Source organism: Nicotiana attenuata, chromosome 3 (assembly GCF_001879085.1).
Source record: "Nicotiana attenuata strain UT chromosome 3, NIATTr2, whole genome shotgun sequence".
NCBI classification, from domain to species: domain Eukaryota; kingdom Viridiplantae; phylum Streptophyta; class Magnoliopsida; order Solanales; family Solanaceae; genus Nicotiana; species Nicotiana attenuata.
The window spans coordinates 72,634,501-72,647,462 of NC_031991.1; the positions used below are offsets into that span (position 1 = coordinate 72,634,501).

Sequence of the window (12,962 nt, forward strand, 5' to 3'; positions counted from 1 at the left end):
AATTTGAAATATAAGGAAGGTTACATTTTTTTTACAAATAAGCAACATTATAGGGGTGTTTATTACAAATATCTAGAACTGTGGAATTGAAAATTTCCCAATTCTTGGTAAATTCGGCTTTCAGTTGCTTCCCGCCTATATATAGCCCAACCCTACGTATATAAGTAGGCATCAAATAGGCAATATTTTTTCTACTTCACTTTTCCATTCTTGAAGAGTGTTCTTAGGGTTCAGTGAAAGTATTTCCTTTCTGTTTTCAGGCTAATTTCTTCCACTGAAAACAAAAAACATGACTATCAGCAGCCATAATTATGGTCCAAATCCAGTACTTGGAATCAGATTTCGACCCACTGATGAAGAGCTTACGCTCTTTCTACTTAAATTCGTTTCGTGCAAGAATTTCTCGTGTGATCATATTCGAGTTGAGAATCTTTACGGGAATAAGAAGCCATGGGATATATTCGAAAACAATTTTCTGGGAGATGATACAAAGGTAAACTATTTCTTTACTAAGTTGAAGAGAACAAAAGCGGGTGGTTCAAGGTTCAGTCGACGGCTGATCGGAGGAGGCTGTTGGAAAGGACTTGACAAACACAAATCAGTTTTTAAAGGGTCAAAGTTGATTGGGTTCAAGAAAAGTTTTCGATATCTTGAAAAAGAGAAAAGTGTCGATCAAGGAATTAAAAATATTGTTTGGAACATGAAAGAGTATAGTCTTAATGACAACATACTAAAGGTGTTAAGACAACGAAATATAATTCAGCATGAGGACTATGTTTTGTGCTGCATTAAGCGTAAATCTGTATATGCTAATGATCATAAGGAATTAGGAGATCATATGGAAATAGCGGCCAGTGGAAACAACGTTGTTGCTGTTATGAATTCGACAACTCAAGAGCATGAGCTTGACTATATTACAAGTTCTTCAGAGGATCAAGGGACAGGTTTTCATGATTTGTGTCCTTCCAATCAATTCGCATCATCCGAACATAATAACGCGTTTGATCAGTTGCAATTAGTGGATGTACAAGCGCAGAATATTGAAGAGATGGCACCTTATTCAGTTCAAAGTCATGTTGAATATGTTGGAAGTTCATGGACAACTTCAAATCAATTCACATACTACTCACCTGATAATAATGGCTTTCAGTTGCAACAAGACCATAGTAATGTTCCATCAACATTGGCTGACATAAATATTGATCATGTGGATATGAAAGTGTACGAGTACATGGGTAGTTTACTAGCAGAAAAATCAAATACTGCAGAACCCCATTTGCCTATCTGCAATATTGATGAGCAGAACATCATGTGTCCAATGGCTCAAGGAAGTAGTAGTGCCATGGTTAATGAAGAAAACATTAATGCTGGATTTGTGTCTGATCAGTGGTCAAAAGAGCAAGTGCACAACATTGAAGAGAGGGCACCTATCAGTTTTACTGATATGTTAACATCATCAGATTACTATGCTGAGCCATGCTTAGTTATAAGCAGCGACGAGTGCTTCACAATGGAAGAATTATTGGGTTCTGATAATGATGATGTTATTGCAGCAGACTTAGGTTGGATGGCCACTCAGTAGGCAGGAGACAAGCTGATGCACATAAGCAAGAGACCAAGAGAAGCAACTGACACTAGTTTCTGTTTTTAGTTCACTCTATATACTCAGCTTCTTGGTTTTTAAAAATTATAGGTAGTTTTGATTAATGTATAATGTAGTAAACAAGATTTGATGAATTATTTTTATACATGGATAGGTGAAATTCTTTACTATAATCAAGTCCTTGAAAAAACCAATTATAGATAATAACCTATACTAAGTATGGGTACTTGGTAACATGCATGCGGTGGAGAGCTCATTTGTCAAGTTTTGTGTTCCTTTCATCTTTACTCTAAGTGATTCTATGCTATCGAATTAGCTGGAAATTATTTTACAGAAGAAAGTTAGGAAGGACCACTTGTGTTTAATCTTCAATAATGAATGTATCTTAGCTTCCTCTTTTTATTTGCTACGAATGTTAGGAAAATGTAACACATCCGCCTCATTCATCCCCACTACTACGTTGTGGGACATCACCTCAAGTCAAACATTATGTTATAAAAAATCATGTAAAACAAGTAGAGAATATGCCCATACGCAAGCTGGATGGTGAGGAAAATCTTGGAAGCTAGCAAGGGAGGTCATCAATCAACTCCACAGACCACAATCCACTGGATGATCAGAAGAGTATTAAAAAGTAAATTTATCTGCAATTTATACCAACCTACCCAAAGACTGGATGGATAGGATTAATGTTTCAGAATGCTGCTACACCTTAAGCCATTAATTTTCAATATGTGGTTGCTATGTCAAGGCAGACTCTTAACTGTGGGACTCAATATGACTGATACTTGTGTACTCTGTCATGCGCTTTGAGACAAGAGACCACTTGTTTGCTAAAGACCTTTGGAATAGACTCTCTAAATGGGCACAACTACATAACATTGTGAATTGTGAGAGCCTGTATATACAACATCACGGCAGATGGGATAGTGTAAGTGCTTAGTACAAAAATTTCTGTTTTTAAAACTCTGAAACTGTCATTGCCATAATTTCTTGTTATACTCAAAAGATAGATAGCACAAACTATATAGGGGCCTGGAGAAAATTGTCTTTCCTTTCTGTTATTTGAGAATTTGCTAGCTGAAAACTGCTATGCTATGCTATGTAATTCTGCTCCTCGTGATTAATGATAATTTTAATTACCAAAAAAAGCCTTAATTAATAAGCAGTGACGAGTCCTTGAATGGAGGAATTATTGGGTTCTGATGATGATGATGTTAGTGCAGCAGACTTAGCTTGGATGCCCACTTAGTAGGCAGACTCCATGAATCAAGTCGTTAATTAAGTAATTAATTAAGCAAGAGACCTGGAATAGGAAGCATATATCATTAGTTATATAGGTAGTTTGGATTGTTGCAGCATGCAAACAGAAGATGAATGGTTACTTTGTAAACTTCTTTTATAGGTAACTATGTAAACAAGGCCGCACGATAAGGAAAGAAGAACGGGAAATTTTTTTCCTAAATGCCATGTAGCCTCCCCAAGATAGGTACGGACGTCATCATATCGATCCGCAGGACTCTACTAGACACTTGCTCATCATGACTCGTAGAACCTACGAACCTAATGCTCTGATACCAACTTGTCACGACCCAAAAATCACAAGTCGTGATGGCACCCGCTAGGTAAGCCAACTAACCAACAATACAAGTCGAATGAAATTATAGGAAAATAGAGAAGGAATAGCTCAACTTTTACATATTAACCCAAGAACTGGTAGTACAAATCATGAGCTTCTAAGACTTAGGATTTACAAAAATGATACAAGTAATTACATGATCTGTTTGAGAACTACATAAACGATTATCAAAGTTTAAAACTACCAAGGACAAGTGGCAACTTTTATCCGAAATACACGAACATCTTCAGGGTCAGCTCCCGACATCACCAGCAGCTCCGCTCCAAAAATCTGCACGCAATGTGCAGAAGTGTAGTATCAGTACAACCGACCCCGTGTACTAGTAAGTATCTTGTCTAACCTCGTCGAAGTAGTGACGAGGATTTTTAGTTAAAAGATGCTTATTGATAAACACTATAAAGTAAACAATTGAACTATACTGCAGTGTAATGGAATAGGGCACACGGATGAAATGTACAAAGCAATACCGAGTACTAAAAGAGATCACAAATCATCAGTTTCCAATATCTCGACCAATCTTTACTTAGAACGAAAATCCATGAACCACAATAATCACCTCAAAACTTTCATAGTATGAGAGAAATACTCAAGACATCGCACGGCAACAACCTTCGTGCATTTATCTCATCCTCACCATATATGCGTAAAACAGTACCAACCAAATGGCAGAAGTACCGATAACAGAAATGATAAGGAAGGAAATACGCAAGTAGTAATAATGAACGAGAGTGTATATAAGGACGTCAGTTATAAACTAAGCGGAAGCATAAATGTAATGACAACAATCAGGAAAAAGGATTACAACTTCAACTAGCTAGCATGGTGGGGGCATAAAGATAGATATAACAAATAAGACAGGAGAGTACATGATCATTATAATTTAACAAGTAGAGACATGAATGACTTATGCGGAAGAAGACCTGGACCTAAGTGCAACAAAACAGATATGACATGGTTGCAATCATAACAGTAGGAAATAGGCATGATATTTACAAGTTAAGCATGTAGAAGGCATGGGCAACACAACAACAATTGAGACAGAGAATAAAGACAGAACATCGACGACAAGTCACATAAGAACCATAAGTACGACAGTAACAAATCAAAGTAAGACATGAAGATATCTGCAAGAAAAGGATATCACAACATAATGCATGTCCCTCATCCTCACTTGCACGAAAACACCCTTCGTGCCATGAACTCGCAATAACACAAAAGCATGATAATATAAGTGTAATGGCACGACATCACCCTTCGTGCTTTTACTCAAATAACATGGCACGGCATCACCCTCCGTGCTTTTACTCAAATAACATGGCACGACATCACCCTTCTTGCTTTTACTCACAAATGATATGACATGGCATCACCCTTCGTGCTTTTACTCTCAATAATATGGCACGACATCACCTTTCGTGCTTTTACTCTTAGATAATATGGTACGGAATCGCCCTTCGTCTTTACACTCTTCCTCACATGATAATATATAATAAGTTTTTGTTCCTTTCATCTTTAAAAGGAAAAACTGAGTTTCATTTTGTTTGGTTCTTACTCTAGGTGATTCTATGCTGTCGAATTAGCTGGAAATTATTATACAGAAGAAAGTTAGGAAGGACCACTTGTGTTTATTCTTCAATAATTAATGTATCTTCCTCTTTTTATTTGCTACTAATGTTAGGAAAATGTAACACAACAGCCTCATTCATTCCCAATTTTATCTTTATGTTACAAAGGTACATGTAAAACAGGTAGAGAATATGACCATACCAACCTACCCAAAGACTGGATGGAGAAGATTAATGTTTCAGAACGCTGCTAGACCTAACGCCATTTTCAATGTGGTTGCAATGTCAAGGCAGACTCTTAACTGTGGATAGACTGAAGAAATAGGGACTCAATATGACTGATACTTGTGTACGCTGTCATGCGCTTTTAGACAAGAGACCACTTGTTTGGAGAGTGTGGACATGCTAAATGGGTACAACTACATAACATTATGATAACCACATGAAAGTTTGGCTAGACCTATGTTGCTCGGACTCTCCGAAAATGTGTCCGAGTGCGTGTCGGATCCTCCAATGTATTTTTGGAGGATCCGACACGGGTGCGACAACATTTTGGAGAGTCCGCGCAACATAGGGCTAGATAGCTTGTATATGCAGCATCAGTGCTTAGTAAAAAAATTCTATTTTTATAACTCTGAAACTCTCATTGGCATCATTTCTTGTTATACTCAAAAGATAGATAGCACAAACTGTATAGGGGCCTGGAGAAAACTGTCTTTCCTTTCTGTTATTTGAGAATAAGCTAACTGAGAACTGCTATATAGTGCTGCTCTTGGTGATTAATGATAATTTTAATTACCATTTACCAAAAAAATCCTTAGTAATAAGCAGCGACGAGTCCTTCACAATGAAGGAATTATTGGATTCTGATGATGATGTTATTGCAGCAGACTTAGCTTGGATGCCCATTCAATAGGCAGGCTCCTTGAATCAAGTTATTAAGTCTGTTGGTAATTAATTAAGCATGAGACCAAGAATAGGAAGCATATATCATTAGTTATATACTTACTGCAGTATGGAAACAGAAGATGAATTGTTACTTTGTGAACAAGAATAGGTGAAATTCTTTTATAGGTAACTTTGCAAAATTAAGTATGAATACTATGGTAACATGGAAAGTGAGCTCATTTTTGCCAATTTTTTGTTCCTCTGTTCTTTAATATGAAAAAACTGAGTTCCATTTTGTTTGGATTCCTAATAATAAAGTGATTCTATGCGGTGGAAGCTGGAAGATATTACACAGAAGAAAGCTTAGAAAGATCAATTCTTTACTACTTACTTTAAAGTGAGAAAGTTTGTTTTTATTAATTAACTCGATTGCTTCTTGTAATTATGATTTAAAGCTATCCATCATTAATTAGTAGTTTGAAGTGTGCAAAAAACTGATTATGGTCCTTATTCATCCTAGGCTAGTTAGTACTCAGTAGTCAATACTCCCACCTTTCACTTTTAATTATTCACGTTTGACTTTAGACTCCCTTTAACAAATATAAATGAAATATATATTTTACAATTTTATCCATAATAATGATAATTTTTAAAAAAATCTAGGGAAATGATTCGGAGATAATTGCGTAGGTAATGGTAAGGGCAAAACAGGGAAAAAGATTGTCTTTTTCTTGATTTGTTAAAATAAATAAGTAAAAGTGAAATATAATTTTAGTATAGTGGACTGGTAAAAGTGAATGGAGGGAAAGTATAATATTAGGAAAGTGTTAACATTACAACGACCTCATTCATGGCCACGACTCAAACAACAAAATATATACAGGACTTTTAATTTACATAGAGATATCATCCTGTTTACCGTGAAAATGGTAATAACAGTTAAATTTATTGATGGGACTCTAAAAATACGTGATCTATTTTTATGCTAGTTATGGAGAAGTTGATGCTAAGTGAGTAAAGTTTAGGGGTGAGACGCGAGCTAAAATAAAGCAGTAATCGAACTGGGAGATAGCCTTTCGGGGCCTCGAGCTGGTTGATTTGGGGCCTCGAGGTCGGGTCCCGAGCTCGGCTTGAGCTATCAGGGAGAATCGGGGAAGGGCTAACAGATGCACTAATGTTAAAGGAGGCTCTTTATGGCCAATTATAAGCAATAAATAAGCAATAAATGTGGAGCAAGTATGAAGATAATAAAATAGAGCAACAGTATCAAGAAAGAATATTAGAGAGAAAGAGAGAGAGTTATCATATATTTCATGTAGAGCCTTTGGAGCAACATCAGTTCCGTATATAATAGTAAAATCCCCTTTATATAGAAGGGGAAAAACTTATGCGGTAAGGCAAACATTAGCTGTAAAGGTATGGAGATGGGACGGCTGGAAATGACGCCCCGAGTAGGTCTCAGAGTAGCCTGGCTAGGCTTTGTCAGACTCAACCATGACATGCTTAGCCGTGTCTTGGGAACTCCCAATTTTACTCTAGCCCCGACCAATATCCTCTTAAGGTCGGGTGCCGATCGACTCCGAGGGAGAAGACTCGAGGGCATCTTTGCAGCCTCGAGGCTTCGAGGTGATCTTCCGAACTGCCTCGATGACGGGAAATTGGACCCTCCGATTTTATCGTACACAGGTAGTCTCCGTGTTTCCTATAACGAAGTGATAGGAAACGAATTTGAGCTTCTTCCTCCTCAAGTGTTCTTGTAATCAGCATCGGTCGCGAGATGCCGAGGCGCAATACGCACGTAGCCTCCTTAAAATCTCCGTATTGATTATGGCAGTTGATTGTCTCATGGCCTTCTTTAATATGCAGAGCCTTTATAAATACTCCCCTTCCCCTTTTCTTATTTTCTTTAAGTCATCGCACTTACAAACCCAGAAAAGGTCTGCCGCTCTTTTATTTTCGCAATTCTTCTTCTCCTTTCAGAACTTTTTAGCAATGGCGAAAACTTCCGTCTTTGCCTCTCAGGAGATCGCCGTTTTATCATCTTCGCTTTTATCTCAAGGTGAGGTGGCCACACCTCCCCGCATCGAGGACTATGTCCCCGAACCCTTTGCAATGACTTCTGATTTCAAGGTTGAAAGACCTTTCTTGAAGTTAGAGCGTCGTGAACCCGTGACTCGATATATCAACTCGATAACGGACGTTGGAAGGGTGAAAACTGACTGCTGCTGGGGGGATACCGTACTTGCGGAGGTCCCTGCCCGGGAAGAAGATATTACGGCATATAAGGTCGTCTTTCTAAGTGTGTACACCTATCCATTCACCTTAGGGCCGGTGGGGCCATCTTGGCCCTCGATCGACCCCGTGATTCTCAATTTTTGCCGGCGGTATCAAGTAACCCTTGGCCAAGTTTATCCTTCATTCTGGCGCGTGGTTTATCTGATCAGGCATTACATCACCATTCTTTATCACCCGGAGAAGGCAAATGTGGTCGCAGATGCCTTAAGCAGAAAGGCAGAGAGTATGGGTAGCTTGGCATTCATCCCAGCAGAGGAGAGGCCACTAGCTTGGGACGTTCAGTCCTTGGCTAACAGACTTGTGAGTTTCTTGTGTGTGTTGTTGCCAAGTCTTTATTGTCGGAGGAGATCAAGGCCCGGCAGTTCGACGATCCGCATTTGGCAGTTCTCTGAGAGTCGGTGCTACAAGGTAGTGCCAAGGAGGTTTCGATTGGCGAGGATGGTGTCCTGCGACTCCAGGGTCACCTATGTGTTCCTAATGTTGATGGCTTTAAGGAGAGGATTCTAGCGGAGGCACACAGTTCAAGGTATTCTATTTACCTAGGTGCTACGAAGATGTATCGTGACCTGAGACAGCATTATTGGTAGCGACGGATGAAGAAGGACCTAGTGGAGTACGTGGCTAAGTGTTTGAATTGTTAACAGGTCAAGTATGAGCACCAGAGGCCTACTACAGCGGATGCCCATTCCTGAGTGGAAATGGGAGCGCATCACTATAGACTTTGTAGTAGGATTGCCCTGGACCTTGCGGATGTTTGATGCAGTGTGGGTGATTGTTGACAGGTTGACCAAGTCGGCACACTTTATTCCGATTGTGACTACTTACTCTTCAGAGAGGTTGGCTCAGATTTACATTCGGGAGATAGTCCGGTTGCACGGTGTGCCTGTTTCCATCATATCAGATAGAGGCCCTCAGTTCACTTCTCACTTCTGGAGAGCAGTTTAGGATGAGTTGGGGACCCGCGTAGAGCTTAGCACAGCATTTCATCCACAGACCGACGAGCAGTCGGAGCGGACAATTCAGATCTTGGAGGACATGCTTAGAGCATGTGTGATTGACTTTGGGGTCAGTGGGATCAGTTCATGCCTTTAGTAGAGTTTGCTTACAACAACAGTTATCAGTGCAGCATTGAGATGGACCGATATGAGGCTTTATACGGTCGGTGATGTCGTTCTCCGATCGGGTGGTTTGAGCCTGGGGAGGCTAAGTTGTATGGTACGGATCTGGTGAAAGATGCCTTGGAGAAGGTGAAGCTAATTCAGGAAAGACTTCGCACAGCACAGTCCAGACAGAAGAGCTATGCGGATCAGAAGGCGCGTGATGTATCATTCATGGTTGGCGAGAAAGTCCTCTTGAAAGTCTCGCCAATGAAAGGTGTCATGAGGTTCGGGAATAAGGGCAAGCTGAGCCCAAGGTTTATTGGCCCATTTGAGGTGTTGAGGCGAGTTGGGGAGGTTGCTTACGAGCTTGCTTTACCCTCCCCCCCCCCCAGTTTATCAGGAGTTCATCCAGTTTTCCACGTGTCTATGCTCCGGAAGTATCACGCCGACTTGTCCCATGTGTTAGACTTAGTACTATTCAGTTGGATGAGAGCCTGAGTTACGAGGAGGAGCCAGTTGCCATTATTGACAGACAGGATCGCCAGTTAAGATCCAAGAGGATTTCAGTGGTAAAGGTCCGGTGGAGGGGCCAACCAGTCGAGGAGGCGACCTTGGAGTCCAAGGAGGACATGCGGAGCAGATACCCTCATTTATTCAGCACCTCAGGTACTTTACTATGTCCGTTCCAGGACGAACATTTGTTTAAGAGGTGGAGGATGTAAAGACCCGACCGGTCGTTTTGCTTTTTAGAACCCCGTTCACCCAAATAAAACTTTCCATGCTTGCTTTAACTAGTTTACGACCTGCGGGGATGGTTGGTTCGGGATTTGGAAGAATTTGGGTTGATATATGCTCATTTGATTCCTTAAGAATTTCTTAAAAAGGCTAAGTTTGACTTTGGTCAATATTTTTAGCAAATGGGCCCGGATTCGTGTTTTGACGGTCCCGGAGGGTCCGTAGGAAAATATGGGACCTGGGCGTATGCTCGGAATCAAATTCCAAGGTCCCTAGGCCGAGTAATGAATTTTTATTAGAAATTGTTAAACTGAAATTCCAAGGATTTAAAGAAACTAAATAATGATTGATCACGTTGGTATCGGGCTCGTGGATTGGTTCCGGAGCCCAGTACAGGTTCAATATAGTATTTAAGACTTGCCCACAAAAGTTGTTGTCAATCCGAGTAGTTTAAGTGCGTTTCGGCTCGTTAGAGGAGAATTAAGAACTTGAAGTTCATAAGTTTGATTCAATTGCTTTTAGGGGGTGATTCTTAGATTTAGCGTTGTTTCGGGCGTTCCGGAGGTTCGAGCAGGTCCGTTTCCTGATTTCGGACTTGTCGGTATGTTCGGACGAGGCCCGGGAGCCCCGAACGTCAAACGGACGAGGCTCGAGTGAAGTTGGAAAGTGTGGGAAGTGCTGAAGCTGTTGCTTCTGTCATAACCGCACCTGCGGTTAGTCGGCCGCAGGTGAGGGACCGCAGAAGCGGTCCTTCCCTCGCAGATGCGGCCAAGGCTGGCCAAGCCGAAAACCGCAGAAGCGGCTTCCAAGCCGCAGAAGCGGCTCCAAGACCGCAGAAGCGGTCCCAGCTCATTTGGCCAACGTCCGCAGATGCGGTCTCATCCTCGCAGGTGCGGGACCGCACATGCGGTCCCCTGACCGTAGATGCAAAAATCGCTGAAGCAGTGAGCTTCATTTACTACGGGTTCTAAGTTCATTTTGCCATTTTTCACTCCTCCATTGGGAGATTTTAGAGCTTTTGAGAGAAGACCTTCACCTAGCATCTTAAGGAAAGTTTGTTCTACCTATTTCTAGTTTAATACTTATATCTTAGGTAGATTAAACACTAGTATTAAGGTGAAATCATGGGGTTAGAGCAAAAACCTAGGGTTTTGACAAAAGTTAAATTTTACCACGAAATTTGTTATGAAATGAATTAAAAATCATATATTATTGATCCTTGGGTTATGAAGAACAACTTCCCTTGATAAATTTCGGAACCCGGGCACGTGGGCCCGGTGTCGGATTTTAGGAAACTTGTGTTTAAGGGTGGGGAATGTCTTAAATAGTTAGAATATGATCTTGTAAGCTTGTATTGACTTGTTCCTACCTCGTTTATCTAGTTTTGAATCGTTCGGCTCCAAATTGAGAGTTCCGGCTCGTTCTTGGTATTGAAGTGCACTTTGGAGCGAGGTGAGTCTCCTATCTAACCTTGTAAGAGGAAATTGTCCCCATAGGTGATGTAATCTAATAATTTGCTATTAAATGTGGGGGCTACGTACGCACTAGGTGACGAGAGTCCGTGCATAGCTACTATTGTGTTAAGTCCGGGTAGTTTAGGACCTAGAAGCATGCTTTATGTGGTATTCTTGCAACTCTATGTTTAATTTGGATTGTCCAAACGTGGTGACTATGATAAATGAGATTAATTAAGAGGAACATGACCATTCTTGATTTTTCTTTAAATAGAAGATGATAATTCAATGAGTAATTTCTCCCCAATTATATGTTCTTGTCTGCCTGTTGATGTGTTTAATTACATGTGACCGCGTCGCATGGTTGATTCGCGAGCGGGGTAATAGATGCATCTATGGTTCGTGCCGCTCGACCCTCGGCAGTGCACAATTTACTTCATGTTGGATCGGGCCGTACGACCTCGGCACTATTTGCGCCTGTTTTACCCAGTATTTTCTTTGATTGAGATTATTATTTGTCCTGAAATGAAAGTTGCTAGTGGTGACATTACTTAGAAGAGAACCTGTTGGTTTTTTCTATGTACTGCTATTTATTTGCTTTATCCATGCACAGTATAATTCATATCTCATATTATTTGACCCTAGTAAGTGTCAAGTCGATCTCTCGTCTCTACTTCTTCGAGATTAGACAGGATACTTACTAGGTACATATTGTTTATGTACTCATACTACGCTTCTGTACTTAATTGTACAGGATCTGAGGCAGGTACATCTGGCTATTAGTCTGGTGCGTATCTTTGAGCCTATTTCGAGACTTCCACGGTGAGCTGCTCCCTTCCTGTGCCGTTCAGCAGCTTGATGGAGTTTCTCTTTATTATTTTTTTTTTTGCTGTCTACTCTGTTTCGGACAGTAGGATAGGATTGTTCTTTTGTATATTCTACTAGTTGCCCATAACTGTGACACCAGGTCTTGGCACACGCATTAGTAGAGGATTCTTTTGGGATTTGTATAAATATTTTGGCATTTTACTGGTTGTTACTAGTTTAAACCTTAATATAAGAAATTGCTGAAATTAGTTGGCAAAGGTAAAATGAGAATATAATTATATTTCCGCGTTGGCTTGCCCGACAATGGTGTTGGGCGCCATCATGACCTATTGTGGAAATGGGTCGTGACATTAAGTCTAATAAGTCTTTCTTTTGGCATGATCCAAGTAACAACACATAAACGTAATGTCATTCCATAAGTGGTTCTACTCTTAGTAAGTTAACGATATCTATGTTTTTTAGTCCTGTAAAATGATATTCAAGCATGTCTAAGTATGTTCCTAAGTCTCTATTGAGGCATATAATAAAGATGTTAATGTTCATAATGTAGTATTACATGCATATTCATTTACCACTGTGCTACGGCCGGTTGGGTAGACATGCATCTTCATTTACCAACGTGCTACGGCCGGTTGAACAGACATGCATCTTCATTTACCACCGGTCTACGGCCGATCGGGCAATTACCACTGATTGGGCAGTTATGTATCATTATTTGCTACCGGATGGGCAGTTATGCATTTACCACCGAGCTATGACCGGTCGGACAGTTACCTCTGATTAGTTGGGCAGTCATGCATCATAAGATATGGATAATTGTCTCAAAGAGAAGTATTATATATATATATATATATA

The 12,962-nt window shown here is 40.4% G+C and overlaps 1 protein-coding gene across 1 annotated transcript; it reads left to right on the top strand.

The window, feature by feature from the left end:
* Positions 290-1,582, top strand: LOC109224498 (NAC domain-containing protein 68-like). Its single transcript, XM_019389075.1, has one exon. The coding sequence runs from the start codon at positions 290-292 to the stop codon at positions 1,580-1,582; it is 1,293 nt and encodes a 430-aa protein (XP_019244620.1).

Coding starts and splice junctions, on each gene's coding strand:
- LOC109224498 (XM_019389075.1), top strand. CDS start 290: ATGACTATCAGCAGCCATAATTATGGTCCAAATCCAGTACTTGGAATC.